Below are 13,099 nucleotides of genomic sequence, written 5' to 3'. Positions count from 1 at the left end.
TTGTTTCCCCAAGGAACAAAATTGTACCTTCATTGTACCCTTTTTTTCTGGGAGTGAACCGAGATGATTTAACATCCAAAAAATGTACACAAATCAATTATAAATTACAAGAGGGACAAGCGGGTGTACACAGATTTGAATATAAGATTGATCATGTAATTGGAACATTATTTTGTGCATTAGGTGCTCTGCTTGACCACCCTTATCTAATAAATAACTTTACTATACACACACTAGTTTATGCTTACCCACCCCAGGCATGTTTATTGCTGGCATAGCAGATGACTGAACATACTCGATAATCATTAGTGTGTGTGATTTCTCTCTCTCTCTCTCTCTCTCTCTCTCTCTCTCTCTCTCTCTCTCTCTCTCTCTCTCTCTCTCTCTCTCTCTCTCTCTCTCTCTCTCTCTCTCTCTCTCTCTCTCTCTCTCTCTCTCTCTCTCTCTCTCTCTCTCTCTCTCTCTCTCTCTCTCTCATCATGTGAGTTTCCTGTCTTTGAGAAAGTGACATTCCTCATCAATCATTTTCTCCAGAGGAGCTCTTGAGATGTGACAGTCAGTGCTGTGCTGCTGTTCCTCCAGGTGATGAATAATCCCAAGCGTGTACAGTAGCTTTTGTGAAGGTGAGATTGTTTTTCACTCTCTAAAGACCAATGAAATCTGCTTGTTCTTACGCACACCTGTTCCAGGTCAGGAAGAGCCTCCTCTTTCTCCAAAAACAACATATTACACTGTATTTTGGTGTTTCTTTAATGGGAAATTTTATGTCCCTCGACTTGATTGAACAGTCGATTGTTTTTTTAATATTTTTTTTACTGTCTTTGTTATATTAAAGTCACATTAAAACTTTATTAAAAACTTTTTACCATGCCTTCATCGTTTTATTTTGGCTCATTTTCAGATAGCTACCTTTTAGAGATATACTAGTAGTTTTACCTTGTTCTACACCCTCTCAGTCTTAAATTAGGAAAATTCATCATAAAAATATATGGGCTGTCAACGTTAACGTAAGGAGACATATCCAGCTGCAGCCCTGCAGCATATCAGTTTCAGAACACCAGCTGAAGAAAAACTAGATTCAGAACCCCAGTTTCAGAACCCCAGTTTCAGAACAACCAGTTTCAGAACACTAGTTTCAGAACACCAGTTTCAGAACACCAGTTTCAGAACACCAGTTTCAGAACACCAGTTTCAGAACCCCAGTTTCAGAACCCCAGTTTCAGAACACTAGTTTCAGAACACCAGTTTCAGAACACTAGTTTCAGAACACCAGTTTCAGAACACTAGTTTCAGAACACCAGTTTCAGACACAGAACACTAGTTTCAGAACACCAGTTCAGAACACTAGTTTTAGAACACTAGTTTCAGAACACCAGTTTCAGAACACTAGTTTCAGAACACCAGTTTCAGAACACCAGTTTCAGAACACTAGTTTCAGAACACCAGTTTCAGAACACCAGTTTCAGAACACTAGTTTCAGAACACCAGTTTCAGAACACCAGTTTCAGAACACTAGTTTCAGAACACCAGTTTCAGAACACCAGTTTCAGAACACACCAGTTTCAGAACACTAGTTTCAGAACTCTAGTTCAGAACACCAGTTTCAGAACACTAGTTTCAGAACACCAGTTTCAGAACACAGACACTAGTTTCAGAACACCAGTTTCAGAACACTAGTTTCAGAACACCAGTTCAGAACACAGAACACTAGTTTCAGAACACCAGTTTCAGAACACCAGTTTCAGAACACTAGTTTCAGAACACCAGTTTCAGAACACTAGTTTCAGAACACTAGTTTCAGAACACCAGTTTCAGAACACCAGTTCAGAACACTAGTTTCAGAACACTAGTTTCAGAACACTAGTTTCAGAAACACCAGTTTCAGAACACTAGTTTCAGAACACTAGTTTCAGAACACTAGTTTCAGAACACCAGTTTCAGAACACTAGTTTCAGAACACCAGTTTCAGAACACTAGTTTCAGAACACTAGTTTCAGAACACCAGTTTCAGAACACCAGTTTCAGAACGCTAGTTTCAGAACACTAGTTTCAGAACACCAGTTTCAGAACACCAGTTTCAGAACGCTAGTTTCAGAACGCTAGTTTCAGAACACCATCCACAGAACCGGAAGTGAGCGGCGCTACCCATACACATTGTTTTCATATGGATTTTAATCGGATAAATGTCTACAAAATTTGACAACAATAATTTTAAATAGTTACTTTTCAATTCATATCATTGAACAAGAGAAACATGCATTTAAGCGGGTGAGATGTGAAAAGAAGCATGAAGGAAAATATGTTGAGTTGTGTGTTATTTTTTGTCATGACACATGTGGTGGTGAACGAATATTGAATCTGTTTACGTCTTTCACGTTTTGCCATTAAATATTTTTTTTGAATTTGTCAAATATATTATTTGCCTTAATATTAATATTTATCAATTTAAAAAAACATGCATTTTTTTTCAGGGATTAAAACACTTTCATCTTTTCAAATATTTTATTTTTTATCATTAAAGCTTTTTTTTGCATTTGTCAAAATATATTATTTGTCTTAATATTAAATAATTATTAATTAATAAAATGTATTCATTTAGTTTTCACGGGTGAAAACACTAATCTTTTCAAGTATTTCTGCAGAAATGCCATGATATGGGCTTAAGAGTCAAGAGTTTCCTATATCGAGGGAACTTCGCACTGCGTCGAAACGACGAATTGGGGATGCTCCCTAAGCATCAACGCATCTGAAGTATGAATGAAACTAGTCCAATCCTGATTGGTGCAACGTCATGACGTAGATCATGCTATAAGCTATAAAGGGATGACCGGCGCATAGTAGCGTCAGTTATCGCTCTTCAGCATAACGTATATTGTGTATATCGTCTGTCTATTTATTGTTGTACGTCTCTTTATATCATATATATATATATATATATATATATATATATATATATTATGGCGACCAAGAGCACTGAGTTCAGGCGGTGTGTGCCTCCGTGCCCTCGTTTCATGTCGGGTGCGGACACACATTCGCTTTGTGTTCTTTGTTTGGGTGTGCAGCATGCCACAGCGGCTCTCGAGGGAGACGCTTGTGAGCATTGCGAGAAGCTCACACTCAAGGTGCTTCCCTCGCGGCTGGCCGTTTTTAATGATGGCGGTCAGCCCCGTGAACCCCGTGGTTCTGGACCCGCAGTTGCCGAGGCGGCTCAGCGTCGCAGATCATGGGGTTTACAACTGGATTTGTCAGCGGAGATTGAGACTGCCAAGGCACTTTCTCAATCATCCGCTGACAGTTCAGATGACCGTCCTCCCTGTGTGGAAGCCCGCGCTGCGGCTTCTTCCCCCGGGGTGGGCGGTCCGATGCTCGTGCTCTCTGGTTCTCAGGAGCCAGATGAGTTCGACATCGAGACGGGGGATGAAGATATTGTGTCGCCACTTCATCTGCCCGTCAGTGAGGAGTTAGTGGAGGTGTTGACCCGTGCTGTGGCAAAATTAAATATCGAGTGGCCACAAGAGAGGCAGGAGATCCAGCCACCGAGCAGGCTGGATGATCGCTTTCTCTCTTGCCGGGCTCCAACACCTCGCCGGGGCTTACCATTTTTCCCGGACCTGCACAACGAGTTGAGGATATTTTAGAGCTCCGTAAAGCTTACTCCGTCTACACTCAAGGTGTACGTGGCTGCCATTGGGGCTTTCCACACTCCTCTGGGTGATGGGCAGTTGGGTAGGCACCAATTGGTTGTACGATTCCTCCATGGGGCTAGGAGGATGAGGCCTGTAGTTAGGACCAGGGTTCCTTCCTGGGATCTGGCGGTGGTTCTCGAAGGGTTGGCTGAGGCTCCCTTCGAGCCACTCGAAACAGTTGAACCTAAATTTATGACCCTTAAGGTGGCGTTCCTTCTGGCTATCACATCTCTGAGGAGAGTGGGGGATCTTCAGGCCTTGGCAGTTACGCCGACTTGCCTGGAGTTTGCCCCCGGGGGAATAAAAGCTATCCTGCACCCTAGACCGGGCTATGTGCCCAAGGTGCCTTCTCACGTGGTCAGATCTCTAGTACTACAGGCTTTCCATCCTCCGGCTCATGTGACGGCAGAAGAAGGGAGACTTTTTCTATTGTGCCCCGTCAGGGCTCTGTGAATATATCTTGAGAGGTCAGCACAGTGGAGGAAATCGGAACAACTATTAGTGTGTTTTGGTCCGCCTAATAAGGGTTTGCCTGCAGCGACTCCCACTATTAGTAACTGGATAGTGCAGGCGATTGCATCGGCATATCAGGTGCGCAGTTTGCCTTCACCTATAGCCGGTAGGGCACATTCCACAAGGGGCATGGCTTCCTCGGTGGCTCTTCTTTCGGGCGTTCCAATGCAGGATATCTATGAGGCGGCTGGTTGGGCCACTCAACACACTTTTATTCAATTTTACAGTCTTCACCTCCCTGCGACTCCCGGCGCCAGGGTGCTCCAGTCCTAATTGTGCCTGGGTTCCAGCTTCACATTAGGGCAGGCGTACCCTTGGTGTGGCACTCGATATAAAAAGATCGTCCATGTTCTTAATTGTTTAAAATAAACAATAATCTTAAGGGGAATTTTAATCTTTTCTGACATTTAATTACACATTTTAAATAGCAAATTCTGACAATCAGAACCTGCAATGATGGTAATGAAATTATGAGCAGGTGACGTTGCATTCACATTGCCAGTAAGTCATGGAATTACAAATATTTTACGAATTCATAACGTATCTGGGACGTCAAATTTGTAATCTAATATAACATTAGGAGATCGTAGGCTACTGGCAACGTTGTGTGTTGGTAATTTAACAGTAAGGATACAGGCATGCAACGTTGTAGTTACGTTGTCAGTGAGTCATAAAATTACCAAAATATTACGTGTAGAGTACGTATCTGGAACATTGTTGGTAATATTGTAACGTTCAGAGATCGTACTGACAACGTTGTGAGAAGGTAATTTTATGGTAAGAAAATTACAGGCATGCAACGTTGTAGTTACGTTGTCAGTCAGTCATAAAATTACCAAAATATTACGTGTAGAGTACGTATCTGCAACGTTGTTGGTAATATTCTGACGTTCAGAGATCGTACTAACAACGTTGTGAGAAGGTAACTTTATGGTAAGGAAATTACAGGCATGCGACGTTGAGACTACGTTGTCAGTTGGTAAGTCATGAAATTTGAAAATCTATGAAAATCTAGTAAAGTAATTATGTACTAAATATAAATGTAATATAAATATAAAAGTCAATTATAAAAGTGGTTTTAGCTTTTTATAAGAATAAGATGTCAATAAACAAAAGCAAGTACATTAAAGGAGAAAACAGGAATATTTTATTTGATCATACTCCACACCCTTATAAGAACATTATTTAACGTTCTTAGAACCTAGTGAGAACGTTAATACAACGTTCCACAAACTGGACATTTCAACGTTCCTAGAACATTCTTTAAAAAAAGTTTGAAAACCACTGGTTTAGAGCAATGACTGACATTAGATGCATATCAAATAGGTATTGCTATGGCCATTGTGTCCAAAACTGAATTTTTTTTGGACTGTACTGTCAGTTCTGGATAACAGAAAATGGGCAAAGCAGTAGAATGTGGGCGGAGCCTACGTGACAGGATGACTAACAGACAGCGGATAAATAGCTATCCTCCAATCAAAGTCGCCACGCCCTTAATTATGCAGAACTTTAAGGCTTTATATAATGTATACGAATGAGTTATAAAAAAAAATCCACCCCCCTCACCATTGTCATGAATGGCATCAGCTATATAGACCAAAATTCATTGAGATTCTGCTCCCTTTTGGAGCCTGTCCCTAGAGGCCAGTCGAAGAATTGCAGTTTAATTCACTTTCGTATTGGCTTCAACAAAAACTGGGGGAGGTTGCCGTTTGGTCCAAACCAGTTTCATGCTGTGGTGCCAAAATAAATTGTTTATGTGTGTGTACCTTCTGTCTTTTCCGTAGAGTAAAGTTCTTCCACAGTAACAATCTGAGTTCTGTCAGGAGACTCATTATCAGTTGACGCGTTGCTATGGGAATATGAACTCTGTTGCCCCTGTGGAGAGAAAAATAAAAGAAATTTTTTAATCGACAGACAGTTAATGAACTAGACACAAAACTAATCTTGGTCTTTGGTGAATATAAACTTCAGTTCCTGCACAGGAGCCAATATAGTAAAACTAGTATTGCAACATCTTTTTTTATTATTATTTTATGTATCAGAAGTGAAACTGTATCAGTTCCAGGTCTAATCTTATTTTAGTTTGTCAAGGAGAATAATGTCTAACAATCACCAACAGTCATCCTGATGGGAAAACCATAATCACATCATGCAGTTTGAGTGGGTGTGTGATCAATAAGTGGAGTTTCTCATTACACTGAGCCACTCTGGTATCAGATTCACATCAGCATCGTTGAATTCAGATGTGCTCAGTAGCAGGTATCAGACCACACACTCCGATTTCCATTAGAACCCACAAATAAATGATGTGCAATGCAACAGTTTTTGTTTTCTCAGTGTCATTTTCACAAAATCTTCATTGCCCTAGAATATTTTGTTGTATAAATATCAGGGGCCATCAGGGGATGTTTCACAAAACATCTGAAAGGGTTACTTCACCCAAAAATGAAATTTATGTCATAAATGAAATGCTTTGTGAAATACTCTTAGAGCAAACGTTTAGGAGTCCTAAAATGAGGACTGACACGCCTATTATTTTTAAGAGTCTCTACTAAATCAGCAAGTTAGGAGCTACTTTTAGCCTTAAAGGGTTGGTTCACCCCAAAATGAAATTAATGTCATTAACTCCTCACCCTAATGTCGTTCCACACCGTAAGACCTCCATTCATCATCAGAACACAGTTTAAGATATTTTATAGTTAGTCCGAGAGCTGTCCATGTGTATGCACACTATACTGTCCATGTCCAGAACGGGAATAAAAACATCATCAGAGTAGTCCATATGTGACATCAGTTAGTTCATTAGAATCTCTTGAAGCATCGAAAATACATTTTGGTCCAAAAATAACAAAAACTACGACTTTATTCAGCATTGTCTTCTCTTCCGCATTTGTTTTCAATCCTCAAATAAAGATTCAAACAGTTATTCAATCAGCGGATTGATTCATGATTCGAATCGCCAATGTCATGTGATTTCCGCAGTTTGACACGTGATCCAAATCATGAATATGCTGATTCATAACCGTTCAAAACTTTATTTATCTTCACATACTTTTGAAAATCCAGCGTTTAGTTGATTCTGGTAAGAGCTCATTGTTACAGTTATAGACACTATGGTGTTCTTTTTCCTTGAGGGAGTTTGGTGTCATGGCATTTGTCTCCATGCAGACCGTTAAAGAACGCACCACACATGTCTCCTGAACTGACATCCTGTAGAATTCAACCAATCAGATGGGGACTTCCAAACTCCTGTTTCCAGATAAGTGTGCCATATGCATCAGACGTTCAGCCAACGGACCACGACTATGCCATGCCCTTTCAGTTTAAATAAAATGAAACCAATGAATATGACTGTCTAAAGGACATTTTAGTCAAGAGATAAAATCTATCGCCAAATAAAAAACAGTGTAAAATGTGACGGTACGGTATGATTTTGACGATCTTTCAAAAAAGGAATATGTGCAGATGTACAGGAAACCCTCTGGGATTAGTGTTCACACATAAACCATACCCAAACAACAATCAGTTACAGATTCGCACACCACAGTCACGTTCCTCAGTCATCCTAACAAGCCTTTGCCGCTTTAAGCTGGACAAAGTTGTTAAAAGCAACAGAGAAGCGGTTATCTACCTTCTAACACCATAAAGAGCTCTTTACAGAACAGAGGGGCGTGTGTGTGTGTGTGTGTGTGTGTGTGTGTGTGTGTGTACCAGGGGACCTGAGTGTCTTTAGCAAAGCAGAAGAATAAATCTGACTCTGAGGGAGTTTTAATTGGTACTAGTGGGAAAGGTGGGTGTCAGGGTCATCTATGCTTCTCTGGAAAGGAGCACATCATCCTCAAACATACGCTCTTCCAGGAAGACACTTTTCTAGATAAGAGAGAGTTCAGTAGAGTTCATGACTCTAGTTAGGAGGAGCTTTCATTTTCTTTGTTACATAACAATAGGACATTATAAACTGCACACTGCATACTAAATCAGAACTTTGGTCTAGTTATACTTATCTGATCTCTCTGTTCTGGTCTTAAATGTCTGACTTCAAATTCAAACTTATTTATAAATCACATTTAAGAAAAAACACTGGTGTTTACCGGTGTTTTACAACACAATCAAATAAACAAACACATGATAAAATATGATTCTTCTCTGATCTCAATGGTCTGCTCAAACAGCTGTGGTCTCACTGGTCCGAACTCAGTGACCTTATGTATATAACTTATGTATATGCTACGATCCTAAACCAACCCAAAATTCAGATTTTTCTTATGCACAAATATTTTCAGATTTGTCAAACACATACACCAGAACATGCTCCAAAATCTCTTTAAAGGGGGGGTGAAACACTCAGTTTCAGTCAATCTCATGTCAATCTTGAGTACCTATAGAATAGTTTTGCATCCTTCATATCTCCGAAAAGTCTTTCGTTTTATTATATTTGTAAAAGAAATATGGGCTGTACCGAGTCATTCCGGAAAAAACCGAGCGCCTGGAGGCGTATCGTGTGGGCGGAGCTAAAGAATGACATATGCGCAAAGCGGTGACGTCCTCAAGCGTGGAGAAACCCATCGCTATCTCAGCTAATAGATATGATCCAGAATCTAATTCGAAAGGCTGAAATAGAAACAGCAACAGCAGGACGTCCGTCTCTGTGGTATGTACTGTATTTAGAGGCCTGTCAACATGACATGATTCGGTTTATGGACTATTGTATGCGACCAAACCTTAGTAGCAAGCAAAACGGTTTTGCACGTCAGAGTAGTGTAACAAGTTACATAGAACAGCAATGAAGTCCGTTAGTGCATTTGAATGACGAAGCACGCGATCGTGTCGTTTACTGATGTTTACATACGCGACGATAAGCAACAGCACAGACATTTGAAGCAGTTTTACTTACCGGCTGCTTCCAAAGAAGGACCGAACCTTTATCGCTGGGACGGCTCCGTCAAAAACACACTTCTTGGAGTGTGGAGATCCACTTTGCGATGCGACTGAAGCATTTCTGCGTTCAAATCGGTTCAAATGCAGCGCTGCCTTCCCGGAATGCTGTGCTGAAGCGTTGAAGTCGCTTAATGTCAAAGTGGAGGAATGAAGTGGAGCGCGGCGCGGACTATAACCGACATTAGTGTTCACGGACGACTGGATCTGCAGCTGAGAGCAGTTTACTGTTTACAGCGTGCATTTCCTCTCTCGTGCTAGTGACGCGCGCGCGCACCCTACCGGGAGAAGAGCTCATACGGCCCATACAAGGACCTTCCGATCTTTTAACGTCAAGTAGACCCATACTCGAAAAAAACTCTCCGAAACTTGTGAGAAACTGGAAGGAGTATTTTTGACACAGAAAGACTCTATCAAACATCCAACATTAGTTTTTGAAACTTTGTCCATGTTTAGGATGGGAATCCAAGTCTTTAACAGTGTAAAAAGCTCAGCATGCATGAAACAGCATTTCACCCCCCCTTTAAAAACCAGTGGAAGACATACACCCTCCTCCCCAAAATAATCATATATAGAGCTTACAACGCTTAAACACGTATAGAGAAATGAACCAAACGAGGGCACCCTATACGCTGTGTTCATTTTCATGATAATAAAATAATTTAGTTCAGTTAGAGAACAGACACTACAATTAAAAACTGAACGTGTCTGTTCAATATATCGTGAGTGAGTGAGCAGTTTGAAAAGTTGGAATAAACAATCTTTACTGGTGTTGTAAAAAAAATAAAAAAAGAATTTAATGATACACAGAGTACTTACCCAACATGATCATCATTTCCAAGAGAAATTTTGAAGGTAAATGCAGATACAAACAAGCTCTCCGTTTAGGATATGAACAAATATAATCCAAGCCCCTTTGATGACGTGCATGATTACGTTTCTGTTTATCATCTGTCCCGCCCTGATGATTTCATTGGGCTGAACAGTTTCTGTTCGGAGATAATTACTCCTCTATGGAGCGATGCCAGACCGAACTGCCAGACCTAAAAAATTTGTGGGTGGGGCTAAGTTCGGCTGGCATCCAGGCTAGTCATTTTGGGATTTTTTCCAGAAATAAAATACATACATTTTATGTATGGGGGGCACGATCATTCGACTATACTACAGGGCAGAGTCCTGCACGTGTCCGATTTTGTAAATCCACACCCACCTGTACCCGTGGTGCGTTAAACCGCATCCTACCCATTTTAATCCGAGCACTAATTCAATCCGAGCACTAATTAAAATCCACACCCGACCCGACCCGCTTAAAATAAAACCGACACCCGACCCAAAATAAAATCAGTTTAGCATATAACATTATATAGGCCTACATATTTATTGCCATGTCATAAAACTGAGCTTGCGTGTATATAATGTGCGCGTCCGGTGCTGAGCTTTGCATCCGGTGTGCGACCCCCTAGAAGACTTGTGTGATTTTTTTGAAAGTGAGAGAATCCTGGGAGGGCGCACGGCGGCGCGAGCACAAATAATCTGATATTGTTTTGAAATTATTTTATTAACTTGAAATACAGGCAAGACATATTTTTGTAGATGTGTTCCTAAAAATATGCATACATTTTTACGTTCACACTTGACTCTTTAAACCCGTGTTAGACCCATGTTTCCCCCTTGTCCGACCCGACCCGCACCCATATCCGACACAGTTGGATGTTATTCACCTGTTTCAGCAAAATTTGCGGGTTGACCCGCCGAGTACCCGCGGGAACCCGAACCCGTGCAGGACTGTGCTACCGGGTTTCCACTGATACAAAGCCATATTCTAAATCGCTGAAGTAACCCTTTAAATGACACAGAGGTTGTTTATTGTGGGCAGGTCAAGAGAAGTTATGGAAGATCCGTCTGCCCTTACGGAATACATCTAAGTTAATTAGCTATTTGTCTTTTCCAAAGTGACTTACAGTACAATTATTATGGGGACAGTCCCACTGGAGCAACCTGAGGTTAAGTGCCTCGATCAAGGACACAATGGCGGCAGGGGAACTTGGTTACTCTCCAGGTCATGAATCTTCCCTTCCAGGATTTGAACCCACAACCTTTTGGGTTACTAGCCTAGATCTTTAACCATTAGACAGACAACTTACTCTTGCTCTTCAAAGGTCATTCTCCTTCTGTTAGGGTGCATATTCAGTTGTCAGAACAATTACTCCTCTTCATGTGACACATTGTCCTTTGGCGAAGGACATTTCCATTTCTAGAGTGCGTCTCCTGTTAGGGGGATATATATATATATATATATATAATATATATATATATAATATTTCTTTTCGGAGGACGTATCATTTCCTCTATGGAAAAAATTCTGCAGGGGACATGTTCTGCTTTAAATTGCCCAGACGGGAAATAGTTTCATGTTTAATTTCACACTACACTTTCATTTAACAAGACTACAAATTTGTTCATTCAAACGCCAGGCTGCCTGAAAGAACAAGTGCACAATGTCTCTCCAGCTTCAATTTTTAAACAATTCTCCTTGAACACCTTGGAGAAAAATGACAACATCTGTGAAAACCATCTATATTATGTCACTCTAGAATATGGATTGCCTACTAAAGTGAGGGCACCCATTTTCTGTTTGTGACCCATTAGGAATGTTTCTATGGCCTCACTGGCTCTGTCTTCCTCTAGTAATTGTCTCTAGTTACAGTAAATATTTCATCAGGCATCAGCCAGAACATCGTGCAGGAAAAATGACCAACACAGGAACCTTGTATGAAATATGCAGGGAGTAATTTCCTATTTATGAATCACTGTCTGTCATTGCTTTTCCATTCCATCTCAACCACAGAATTTATTTCTGTGAGAAATGGGGTTTTGCACGCACGCACACACACAAACACACACACACACTTCTCTCTAATTTCAGAGGCCAATTACACAAAGGCGCACAAGTGGGAGGTGTATGAATGTGTCATAGTAAAAAGGTCAGAGAGCAAATTGAGGCCGTTATGGGATCGGCAGCATTTGCATACAACGAAAAGCCAGAAATATATTTTTCAGAGATTTAAATGTGAATGGGATAATAAAGTGTCTCTCCAGGAAAATTCTCTGCAAATGTATATACTCAGGACATTAAACAGCATGGAAAAATAAACTTGTATGATGATTTTGCTATACAGAAAAGATTAAATGGAAATAACTCCATACAGCTAAATAAATACACTGTAAATATGTTTGTAACGTGTATAGAAAAATACTGTAAAGATGCTACAGTAGAATCCTGTTAATTGTTCAACTGTAAGTTACCATATACAATGAAAAACTAAATTATTAACATTACATTATGTGTAATTATTTAGTAAAACACAGTTTTTTGCAAGTAAAACCTTTCTATGATATGAAGTGAAAAACAGTAAAATGACATTCCCAGAAATCCCTGTTACATCACATAATCACATATTTTATATAAATAGTTCCCTATATCGAGGGAACTTCGAACTGCGTCGGGACGACGAATTTGGGGGATGCTCCCTAAGCTTCAACGCATCTGAAGTATGAATGAAACTAGTCCAATCCTGATTGGTGCAACGTCATGACGTAGATGTGACGGCATAACCGGAAGCTATAAAGGGGAGGCATGTAGCGGGGACGCATAGTATTCACTACTTCCTGCTTTGCTACTGTTCGGACGCTCCTGCTTACTGCTCCGCGCTTTGCTCTATCGCTTCTATATGTTATCTCATAACTTCAACTTCAGCAGATCAACACAGCGCTCAAACAACAGAGCTTAAATTTAATGATAAAACTTGAAACTCTGGAGACTGGATTACTACAAAAAAGCGAAAACTTCATCCGACCAACCTCTCCCTGCCATCAGCTTACATTCCGGAAGGGAAAACACAGCTGCCTACTATCGAAAGGATAAGAAAATGCCTCTTTTAGTTCAAGAATCTACTTGCTGC

The 13,099-nt window shown here is 40.5% G+C and overlaps 1 protein-coding gene across 1 annotated transcript in view; it reads right to left on the bottom strand.

Moving 5' to 3' along the window:
• The window catches only part of LOC137051932 (phospholipid-transporting ATPase ABCA1), a 365,555-nt gene that overhangs the window by 341,784 nt on the left and 10,672 nt on the right, over window positions 1–13,099 (bottom strand). Inside the window, exon 2 of the mRNA XM_067428858.1 lies at window positions 5,969–6,077. Coding sequence (XP_067284959.1) covers window positions 5,969–6,034 — 66 coding nt within the window. The 5' untranslated portion in view covers window positions 6,035–6,077. The remainder of the gene's footprint in view (window positions 1–5,968; window positions 6,078–13,099) is intronic.

Source organism: Pseudorasbora parva, chromosome 1 (assembly GCF_024679245.1).
Source record: "Pseudorasbora parva isolate DD20220531a chromosome 1, ASM2467924v1, whole genome shotgun sequence".
Taxonomy (NCBI): domain Eukaryota; kingdom Metazoa; phylum Chordata; class Actinopteri; order Cypriniformes; family Gobionidae; genus Pseudorasbora; species Pseudorasbora parva.
The sequence above is the reverse complement of the archived record's forward strand: the minus strand, read 5'-3'. Positions and strand labels throughout refer to the sequence as shown.